Raw genomic sequence first — 12,723 nt, forward strand, 5'->3', positions numbered from 1 at the left:
TTTCGTATATATACATCTTGTGAATTAGAATAATTTGGTATCTCCTTGTTTATTAGGTTCCGCTAAATATCGCTTATGTTAAAACGCAATTCCGGTTATTCTATTTCTTTATATTTTACGGTTAAGTACAAAAAGGTTGAAGGTTGCAATTTCCCACCATAGAAACAATGCAAAATGGCATATCTTATCCATTTTAATGTCACGCGTCTAAGAATAGTCTTTTGGTCTTTAGTTGCCAGCTTGTATCAAGGTGAGATCAATGAAACAGTTTTGATATAAGTATTCAACATCAGTTGACATCACTTCCGTTTATGTCGTGTGAGTTATACTTGAGCATATGTCATATAATAAATGGTTCTGTAAGATTACCATCTCGAGAAATAAATCAATATATAATTCTTGATTTATAAAATTTTATTTTTTTCATGTTATTTATATTATTTCATATCACAAAAGCATTTTGTATTGTATAATGCCACACATTAATGATCTACAAAATTACAAATATACAAAAGTCTTCCAGACAAAGTAAATATGAAGATCATTTTAAGGCCCCGGCAAAATTCATTATATATAGAATTACCAAAACAACATACAAAATTGTATTTTACTGACTCTTATTTAAACCAAATCAAATCAATTAAAATAATGAATGTAAAAAATCTAGTATATTGAGTACATAATATGCAAAATGATTTAAAAAGAGTATATTGATACGAAGATCGGTATCGAATCAACGTGTAAAAACCTTAAATTAAGTACTTTACATCAAAAACACAACTTATGATGAATTTAAATCAATGCACATAAAAGTACAAATACAAAGTATAAACCCATAATGCTAAAACATTTACTGGACCTTTTCACCCAAAACACGTGATATTAAATAGCACAAAATAGCAAATATAAAGCAAAATTTAGATACAAAAATAATTTATGGAAAATGTATAAAAATACTGTCTATATAAATTTCTTTTCATTATATTATAAAAAAGTTTCCAAGTGTCCAATTAGTCAATACTATGACGTTTTGGAGATAAGTCTTTTTTCTTTTGTGTGAGCACTGGTATGGAAATTCGTCTTCTTTCCAATACTGGACTTAAGGAATACTTCACTTTAGATTGTCTTAAAATTTCCTTGAAAATACCTTCGATATTTACATTTTCTTTGGCAGAGGCTTCCACGTAACCATGTCCCCATTCAACGGACACAAGTGTTTCTGCGATTTCACGTTTTATTACTCTTTCGTCCGATTCCATGTCAGTTTTGTTAGCAACTATCACAATAGGAACATTTTCGTCATTTCGTTCAGCTAAAATCTGTTCCCTTAAAGCAATAACTTCATCAAAGGATGATGGATCATCGACTGAATACACTAATATAAAGGCATTGCTCGTGGATATCGCTAATGTTCTCATGGCAGGAAACGAATGCACTCCAGAAGTATCCAAAATGTCCAACTCTAATTGTGTATCTGTTAATTTATATTCACTACGATGTAACTCTTCAATGGTCTCCTTATATTCCCCAATAAACTGCTCATATAGAAACTGCGATATGATGGAGCTTTTTCCGACGGCAGCGGCACCCATTACCACGATTCTGAATTTGGTCTTCCTTAATTCTCTGTTTGACCTGATGCCAATTTTGATACTGGTTAAGCGGCTTGCAGTCAACATCTTGTGTTGTGTTGTCGATGTATTTCAAAATAACTGAAAGGATAAAAATAAAATATTTAAAAAAAAAACGATCAATTCACTTAAAACATTAATATACATGACATAATATATCCAAGCCATCGAGACAATACTGAAAAAAAGGCTAGGTTAAAATTTGTGAAAAATGAGCACAACATACCTGTAATTCTATAATCTCAATAAAGAAATCGGGATGCAGTTTTCAGTAGTAATGTTCTGGAGAATATTTCTTTGAAATGTAAAGAATCTGAATGTTGACAGTCCTATTTATACTGGTCTCATTTCAAGTGTAACACATTTACACGTATTTCATTGGCTGTTCGTTTTAACCAATAAAATTGATTCAAAACCAGAACATTGACACAGATTCAATACGACTGTGTCATTGCGCATCAATCGAATGAGGAAGACAGAGGAAGAAGAATGAAAATCAGAATTCAATACACTACCTTAAGACTTGTACAGATCCCCGCCCTGATCTTTTAAATATCATTCAGAGACTATGATAGGAAAATAACAAGCTTGTTATTGAAGCAATCGATAATTGTAAAGACTATCAGGAACATTATAGAAAGATATGAGTCATTATCGATACAATGTAACAATATAAATCTGTATGTCTGTTAGTACTTGATGATGGCCATTAACTTTGATTCAGCCTACCTTCAGTAGAGCTGTGTTTTTATAATACTGATTATAACATTCTATTAGAGATCGAGAACTCTCTTCAACTAACTCATCATCAATTGAGTACATGGCGACTGGAAGTAATTGTCTTATATGTACCATTTTCTATTTCTATTTAATGTCAACACACTTTCTCTATAGACACGGTAGTCTTATCAGGGTACTCTAGCAAACATAATCAATCTGAACACAGAAAACTATCATGATGATCGCGATGAGCAAACCATTTACCCGTCGTTCAATAAGTTGCAATATTTGCACAGGCTAGTTTAAATAAAATATGGAGTGGCTAAACATTTATCACACTTTTAAGTTACTATTCAATGCAATAAAAACAAGTAATTGAACAATGAATAAAAATAGCAATACATATATAAACAAATATCTTAACATTTTTACAACATATAATCCTACAGAAAAGCGTATCTATATGAATAGCCCAGATCAGGTCAGGTCAATGAGTACACTACATGCCATAGTTTAAATTAGATTTACAAAATCTTCGCCTTCACACACATCTTTGTAACTGTTTTCAGACAATTGGCATTGTTTTTAATGGACAAGTTCAAATTCAAACACCTACTTATTAGTGCTATGGTTATTTGGAATTTCAGTCACAGTTATGTTTTTAAAGGTTAATCAAAGGTATCATCTAAGTACAAGAATTGTGTATGATAACCGACTTAGCTGTACTGTCTGATCTCATGTTATACCGTACTCATTAACAGCGGAAATTATCAATTTGCAACCTCAATAGTTGATAATTATAGAATACATATTTGGAAGTCATTTGCACACTTTTAAAGTATTTGATTAAAAAATCCAAAAATCTAGTTGATATTCCCATACACTTGAGATTAATTTGCTAGCTTGTTAGACACGATATTTCGTATGCAGAAGTTTTCTTCAAAAATAGTCCGAGTATGGAGCGGCAAAGGTTGTAGAAACTTACTGTTCACTTGCATGTATCAACGATTCAAATAGTTGCATCACTGGGCACACTGCAATGCAGAGAAGATTTTTTCAATTTCTGAGGATATTTAATGCGTACAGGTACTGATTGTTTATACAATTATATTCCTGATGACGGTGTGAGAACCACATTGAAACGTTGTTGAAGTAATAAATATACCAGAAGTATCTATCCATAAAATTGTCTTTTTATCTATATCTTGTAGATAATATGCCATTGAAAGATTATTATTGTGAAAGCTATACCTTGGCGTATCTAAATAACTATCTATAAGTTACATGGTTAGGCACTTTCTATTGCAGATGCCCAGGCCTATTATTGATTTTTTTTTAACAACATTGGATACAACTCGTGGATTGTAAATTGAAATCGTCATGCAAAAGTTTCATCAATTTTAAAATAGAAATGGAAATTCAAACAATTCTCGACAAAAGTAGATTATTGTTGAAACTGGTTTGGTTTAATATTTTTGTCATGTTAGTTGTTAAACCAATAGATTCGTATATAAAGAGGTCCAAAAGCAAATAATTAATAGCTGTTTCTTATAAAAAAAATTCTTTACAAGCTAGACTATTCCGTCAATCAAAATTTGTCCAAAGCATTGCAAAATTGGGAGTAAAAGTTGTATAGTCATGGACTCGTTCAAAGAGAATTATTTTCAGGAGTTTCGAAAAAAAGTAAGCTTGGCCTGCTTCGTTTGACACCTGTCACTAACATATGGGCTAACACTATGTGATACAAATATAGCAATATATGCCTACGGGCTGAAGGCCTGTTAGAGGGTGGGGGAGACCGGTTTGCCAGAAAATTTCGCGTTGTTAACATATTTTCTTTCAGAACTTAATTGTTTTTAGTGCATCACCTGAAAACACTACCTGTCTGCTTAATTTTTTTCGATCGCTGCACAAAAAGATAATATTTGGGGGAGGGAGCTTTAAGAAGTCAAACATCTTTTCAAGAGCATTGTCTGCTTCCAATTTGATAATTTCGTTAACTAAAATTTCATGTTCTGTTTACAGTTATTACTATGTTTGTATGAATCGAAATGTTAAGACAATCGCATTTTCTGTTGTTAAAACCGTTAGAAGGGTGTGTTTCTTTTAAACGTTATTTGTGAGCCCCATATTAATGGTGTTACAGGTCTTCTGTTGTTAGTAAGTTGGAACCGTTAGAAGGGAGTGTTTCTTTTATCTACGATATAACGTTGTATTTAAGTTTGATTCTCATATATCATTATCTTGTAGGTTTCTTTTATCCCCCAAACAGCAACTTGAAGGTATTTAAGAAGCTCGGTGATGATACGGAAAAGAGTTTTATGGTTTGTTGTATGTTTTCCATTACCCCCAACTGATAAAATGTCGTCATTGCTGTTTATTAATTTTCATGCCAATACAACAGAAAAAACTCTATACAATATAGCATAATGAATTGGTTTGGGGTTGATGGTTCGTGATATTTCGAATTCCCTTTTTCGCACGCAATCATTTTTCAAAAAAGCTATTTTGAACTAAAGAACTTTAAAAGTTGTGTTATTTTCTTAACAGTTAGGTTTAAATTAAACTGTCTAATTTGATGGCCAAAATCTATCGATCAACCCTCTCTACTACCTACATCACTGGCGGTATGATCATGGGAAGACCCAAGGAGCAATTAATCTCAGATGTTTTAAAATCGAAATAGAAATAAGCTGAATTAGCTTGACGACATGGTGCAAAGATCACAAAACCACAAAAAATTGTATTATCTTGCCTTAAAAGCGAAATAAAGTATTCATCGTTAAATCATGTTTTCGTCTGAAGTCGAATTTAAAAGAACAGGTAGGAAATTTTTTGACCAATCATACGTTAGTCTCAGCTGAGCGAATCAGTTATAGTGTTCACAGCTCACCGTCGAAATTTGAGCCTTCAAATCCGAGTGTGTCCAGAATTATCCGCGTTTGAATGTTGAAATGACGACTCGTCAATTTAAGAGACTCTGTTATATATAGGAAAGACATATATAGAAATAGTGAGTAAAATTCATAGTTTGAAGTATTTTTAAAGGAATTGTTTTCTTACATTTCTTTACATATAATCAAGACTAAAAACAGCCCTAAAAAAGGCAAAGGACATTCGGCTATTACTTGGTAGTTTCCGTAACGTCACATTTACTTTGGTAATAAATGGGCAATCCCTTGTTTCTTTCTGACATTTCTGACCATTTACGTGTCTGGACCAGAATCACTGTTTAAGGAGTTTAAATTAAAATGATCACAATATGATTAACTTACTCGGAGATAAATGACTGATATGTAACTGTAAAAGTTTGAATATACTTTATAAATTGCGTATATAAGTAAACATTAGAGGATTACGTGTCTGGGAGCTAGGGACTACTGCTGTGAATTACAATAGAATTTCTATATTAGACTCCTGATAAACATCACTGATAATACTAATATACACTTTTATTCTATTTTGCGTAAATGCCGTAAAATAATATTAAAGTACAGTGGAATTCTGTTAGAATCAAAAGTGCTTTGTAAAACTCCAGACTGCGTTCTGATATCATTCTTCCTGTTTTCAAACTGCATTGGAAAAATTTCCCTTAATGCACCCTGTACGACATTGACCATCTTCATGAGCCCTGGTGCAGAAAAGTAGGGCGTAAAACTCCATTCATTTCATTTTTTGTTTTCAAACTGCATTAGAACAAGTATCTTCTGCTCGTCCGCTTTGGGATCAACATATACATTTGTAAGGTGTCTCGGTGGGTTAGGCACATTCACGTAAACGTTTGGATCCCTCATAAGTCCAGATGATACGTTCGTCCAGGTTTTCCCATTGAATGCAAAGTACGTCCATTATTTATGATTTTGCAATAAATTAAGGCCCCGTGTTCTATTGAATGCATTTAAGGGATCAATCGATAGTTGGAAAATGAAATAATGAGGCTTCTGCTGCTGCAGTCCTGGGCGCAAAATTAGGACTCCTTTGCATTCCCAGTTTACATGGGTCTACTTGGGTATTTTTACATTCTGAAGTTGTAAAATTGTAGCTTTCTATTGACCGAAAAGATTATTTGAGAATAAATTGTAAAGATCTAATCATTCACGACATTTCGTGTTTGTAGCGTAATCTGGAAAAATATTTGAATCGTAAGAAAAATATTCTTAAAACACATCGAGTATTCTAGAAGAGTAGATTGGAACGAGTGAGATTCACGAGGGAATCCATTCATCGTGGTGAACAATGTTATCAATCAATTCCAGTACAAAAATTACAAAAGAGTTTGATTCCCAATAGATTTTATTAGTAGAGATTAACATGTCGTAAAGACTTAATATCAGAATTCTAAAATCTAGCTGAGTCTCAAATGTGAAATATCTGGGTTTCTGTGACACGAGAATATTAAAGATACTGTTGCATATCATCTAAACATCAGACGAAGTCAATTCAGGGTTCAGATGAAGTGGTATCACACTGCAGAGTCAATATATATATAACCGTGTTTGCGATCAGATAGATAAATAGTAACGTTATATATACTTTTTACTTCAAGGGAAGGAATTCCCCGTAAATTTGTAAATTGTAAATGAGGCTACTTATTACAAAAATTTAAATCATTTTATGGTATCATCGGTGGGAGAGATAGAAGACGCGACCCATAATAAGACTTAGGAGTACTGTAATTCGAAGATTTGCACGTAGGTACAATGCGTGCCTCTCAATTCAATAGAAAACCTTACTGTTTTGCTGTCAGTGGCCTATCTCTTCTTCCCTCTGTTTTCTGTACTATGAGTTTCTGTCTTGTATTCTCTTCATCCTTAAAGCATGTCCTACTAGCAAGCAGCGCCATACGATATATCATGTCCTACTAGCAAGCAGCGCCATACGATATATCATGTCCTACTAGCAAGCGGTGCCATACGATATATCATGCCCTACTAGCATGCAGTGCCATACAATATTTCGTATTCAAGTAACAAGTTTCGTATGATATATCATGTCCTACGAAGTAAACATCTGCCATGTTTCATCTCAAATATGTTCTTATGTAATCACACATGATACACTCTGTATGTACTGGATCCAACCTGTATATTGAATGGTTATGATCATTAACTACTTACAAATACACCTTGGTAGCTCTATAGTATTATTGTACTATTATTTGATAATTTGTGCTGTTTGTAAAGAGTTTTGGAACAACATAATTATCATAGCTCCAAACTGAGCATATAGCGTGTAACTATGTACAGTTGAGCGAACTTGAATTATTAATACAATAGAGACCTATTTTTAATGTCAAGATTTCATGTTTATATTTAGGCCTATATCAGATAACATAAAGAGACTTTCTCGTGCTTCTTTGACGTCAATGTTCGTTTGTGAAACTATCAAATGTAGGCTCAGGTGGACTATTCGAATGGTTTTAGTTGTCTCTTACACAATATAATACATAAGGGCTCGCCGAATCCTTGAAAATTTGTATTAAAATTCAAGTAATTTTTGTATCCAGGGTGACAAAAGTTTTTAGCGATAACTGAAAACAACGTTTTTTATATAAACTGACACTATATTTACACTTTAGTATTATCCTTTAAATAAATATATTAACATAATTATGATGTTTTCATGAATTGTACCTATATCTGTAAAAATTAATACATATGTGTTAATAATAATAATTATAATAATTTATATGGGTATCCATTGATACTGCACGAAATAAGCATTTTATATTTATTATGCAAGATGACATTATCAGGGGTTACATTAACTTCTAAACTGATTTTTATACGCCCATTTGAAATGGGGGGCGTATATTGCCGTCACCCATGTCCGTTTGTCCGTCCGTCCGTCCGTCCGTCCACAATTGCTCGTTAACACTCTACAAGACACAATTCTTGACGGATTTTGACAAAACTTGGTATGAGTGTTCGTAATCACCCAAGGATGAACCCAATTGAAAATCGGAAGAATCGAGCTAAATATTGAACACGTTTTCAAGAACAAGGGCAATAACTCATACTCAATATTATTCAGTATCGCCCTAAAGAGTTCAAAAGAAGTGTATGACTGAAGGTTGAATATTTCATACTGGTGATTGTAACTGTACTGCTAAATATTTTTATTCAAAATCAAAGCTGCCTGTGGGCGTATATTATCTTGCCTGACAAGCTATCTTTGAAGTTATTAATGAACTCTCTGACTAGTGATGGTGCCTGTGGAGTAACAGGATTTGCAATATCTGGCAAGAAGCATGCCTTTTAGTGTTTACGAGCTAAAAATAGAAAGCGTTTTAAGAATCAGGTCAATAACTTCTATCAAATAAATAAAGATCTAAACATTCACGACATTTCATGTTTGTTGCGTAATCTGGAAAAAATATTTGAATCGTAAGAAAAATATTCTTAAAACACATCGAGTATTCTAGAAGAGTAGATTGGAACGAGTGAGATTCACGAGGGAATCCATTCATCGTGGTGAACAATGTTATCAATCAATTCCAGTACAAAAATTACAAAAGAGCTTGATTCCCAATAGATTTTATTAGTAGAGATTAACATGTCGTAAAGACTTAACATCAGAATTCTAAAATCTAGCTGAGTCTCAAATGTGAAATATCTGGGTTTCTGTGACACGAGAATATTAAAGATATGTTATACTACGCGTCCTGATGTGTGGTCCGAAGACAACTTATACTTATGCTCGATTGATATGCTTTATACATGCTTACGTATGCTTTTATATATCCTGGGACTCCCTTTAACTTGTATCACGCCGTGGCCAATGACGGGTCTGACGTGTTTACTGACGTACTGACGTGGCTGCATGGAGGTAAACTTGGTCAGTTGTACCGGATATTTACTTGTGCTCTTATTGCGCATTTGGAATTACTGACCAATAATAGGTCTTAAATTGAGCATGTGATACGGGGAGGAGGTTGAACCCGGGTCAGGGTATATATTCCGAAATGGAACTAGTTTCGGGGAATTTAGATCTGCTGCAACCAAAGAACTCCTCAAGCTAGAAGGCATATAACATCAATTATAATAGAATAAAAGGATATGATACCAATATACTTAATATAGTTTTATATTGAATATCCTGAAAGTGTCACAAATACTGTTGCATATCATCTAAATATTATATACATTATATAACATCAGACGAAGTCAATTCAGGGTTCAGATGAAGAGGTATCACACTGCAGAGTCAATATATATAACGCTTTTTGCGATCAGAAGATAAATAGTAATGTTATATTAATTATATACGTTTTACTTCAAGGGAAGGAATTCACCGTAAATTTGTAAATTTTATTGACCACTGAGGCTACTTATTACAAATTTTAAATCATTTTATGGTATCATCGGTGGGAGAGATAGGAGACGCGACCCATAATAAGACTTAGGAGTACTGTAATTCGAAGCATTGCACGTAGGTACAATGCGTACCCCTCAATTCAATAGAAAACCTAATGCTGTTATTGACCTATCTCTTCTTCCCCTCTGTTTTCTGTACTATGAATTTCTGTCTAGTACTCTCTGCATCCATAAATCAGTTTTCCACTGCACTACTCTTTCTCTCCACTTCCATGAATCGCTAACTTTCCCCCTGTCTCTACCTCCCTTTATTCCTAGATCTGTATTTCTTAAAAAGTGTACACCTTTTTTCCTCCTAGTTGCTCTCCTTGTTTATATTTTACCATCCGGATCCTTATTTTTGTATCGCTGATTCCGTCCCCGACCTCGTTTATTCGCGGCAGAACTAATTAATATAGTACTATTTGATTGTAGAATAACCATGCACAAAATGAATTACAACTGCAACCAGATAGCTCAAGTCACCTTCAAACGTTTCAAATTAGAATTAATGGATCTAGGAGCTTAAATATTATCTTTATATATTTATTTTTCAGTCATAACTGGGTATGAGGTGGTAAAAGCCGACTCTCGGAAGCACCGGCTTTAGAATTTTAAAACCTTGAGGATAAACCCACGGCATCCAATCGCATAGCAGACGACAATCCAACTAGCTACCGACTAAGCTATTCCACTGCCATAATAAGACAAGTGTTCCGACCGGATAATTATTAAGTCCTTGCTTTTGCTCTGTGAAGCTGGTTCGGTATTTCTGACTGTAAACAAGGGAGGACAATATTCAATACACCATTTCATGAAAAATGATAACTTGCGATTTGTTCATAAAATTAAGAGCTATTGAAATCCTTGACGTGAGTTATGATTTTTTTCTTTCGCTGGTGGTCGTTTTATTGGTCGTAAACACATTTTTCCCCAGGAGTCTACTGTATTATATATAAATCATGATACCTTCTTGTCTAGCGTTATGTGACACAGTTTTTAGAATAATGATTATATTCCATGACTGGAGATATCTGTTCGGAAGAATGATAACGACCTTGAAACTACCAGAATCGAACAAGACAAAAATCAGCAATTGTCTTTTCTGGCCAATCAGGATGATACCCTCGCACATGCACTGTAACGAGCAGTGTCATATTACAAATATCAAGTCCAATAAGCAAGCAGTGCCATTCGATATATCGGGTGGCTTTATACTTTTTGAAACATCCTGAAACAATCCTGAAATGAAAAGTGTTATCGTTTTTTTTCTGTGCCATCCGATATATCGTGTTCAACAATAACGTGTGTCATTCCATATAGCATGTTTAACTGAAAAGTAGTGATATGCGATATGCAAGCAGTGTCCTATTTCGTCTTTAAGTAACAAGTAGTGTTATACGATATAGCACGTCCTACTAAATAGCAAGCAGTGCCATACGATATATCACGTCTTACTAGTAAGCAGTGCCATACGATATATCATGCCCTACTAGCAAGCAGTGCCATACGATATAGCACGTCCTACTATATAGCAAGCAGTGCCATACGATATATCACGTCTTACTAGTAAACAGAGCCATACGATATATCACGTCCTACTAGCAAGCAGTGCCATACGATATATCATGTCCTACTAGCAAGCAGTGCCATACGATATATCATGTCCTACTAGCAAGCAGTGCCATACGATATATCATGTCCTACTAGCAAGCAGTGCCATACGATATATCATGTCCTACTAGCAAGCAGTGCCATACGATATATCACGTCCTACTATATATCAAGCAGTGCCATACGATATTTCGTATTCAAGTAACAAGTTCCGTATGATATATCATGTCCTAAGAAGTAAACATCTACCATGTGTCATCCTACTAGCACTCAGTGCCATACGATATATCATGTACTACTAGCAAGCAGTGTCATACGATATATCATGTCCTACTAGCAAGCAGTGCCATACGATATATCACGTCCTACTATATATCAAGCAGTGTCATACGATATTTCGTATTCAAGTAACAAGTTCCGTATGATATATCATGTCCTAAGAAGTAAACATCTGCCATGTGTCATCTCAAATATGTTCTTATGTTATCACACATGATACACTCTGTATGTACTGGACCCAACCTGTATATTGAATGGTTATGATCATTAACTACTTACAAATACACCTTGGTAGCTCTATAGTATTATTGTTCCATTATTTGATAATTTGTGCTGTTTGTAAAGAGTTTTGAAACAACATAATTATCATAGCTCCAAACTAAGCATAGCGTGTAACTATGTACAGTTGAGCGAACTTGAATTATTAATACAAATATTCCTGTGAAAAAACTTGGCAGAATAAACAATAGAGACCTATTTTTAATGTCAAGATTTCATGTTTATATTTAGGCCTATATCAGATAACATAAAGAGACTTTCTCGTGCTTCTTTGACGTCAATGTTCGTTTGTGAAACTATCAAATGTAGGCTCAGGTGGACTATTCGAATGGTTTTAGTTGTCTCTTACACAATATAATACATAAGGGCTCGCCGAATCCTTGAAAATTTGTATTGAAATTCAAAACAGTTTTTTGTATCCAGGGCGACAAATATTTTTAGCAATAACTGAAAACAACGTTTTTTATATAAACTGACACTATATTTACACTTTAGTATTATCCTTTAAATAAATATATTAACATAATTATGATGTTTTCATGAATATCTGTAAAAATTAATACATATGTGTTAATAATAATAATTATAATAATTTATATGGGTATCCATTGATACTGCACGAAATAAGCATTTTATATTTATTATGCAAGATGACATTATCAGAGGTTACATTAACTTCTAAACTGATTTTTCTATGCCCAAATGAAATTCCCTTCACCCATGTCCGTTGGTCCGTCCACAATTGCTCGTAAACACTCTACAAGACACAATTCTTGGCGGATTTTGACAAAACTCTGTATGAGTGTTCGTAATCACCCAAGGATGAACCCTATTGAAAATCAGAA

General features: G+C 33.8%; 1 protein-coding gene across 1 annotated transcript; it reads right to left on the reverse strand.

Annotated features, from left to right (window-relative positions):
• Positions 1 to 1,010: 1,010 nt before the first annotated feature.
• Positions 1,011 to 1,592, reverse strand: LOTGIDRAFT_177571 (hypothetical protein; the record flags this gene model as incomplete). The annotated part of the gene is made up of 1 exon (XM_009066948.1): positions 1,011 to 1,592. The coding sequence occupies one exon, from the start codon at positions 1,590 to 1,592 to the stop codon at positions 1,011 to 1,013; it is 582 nt and encodes a 193-aa protein (XP_009065196.1).
• Between the last annotated feature and the right edge of the window lie 11,131 nt (positions 1,593 to 12,723).

The sequence above is a fragment of the Lottia gigantea genome (assembly GCF_000327385.1).
Source record: "Lottia gigantea unplaced genomic scaffold LOTGIsca_8, whole genome shotgun sequence".
NCBI classification, from domain to species: domain Eukaryota; kingdom Metazoa; phylum Mollusca; class Gastropoda; family Lottiidae; genus Lottia; species Lottia gigantea.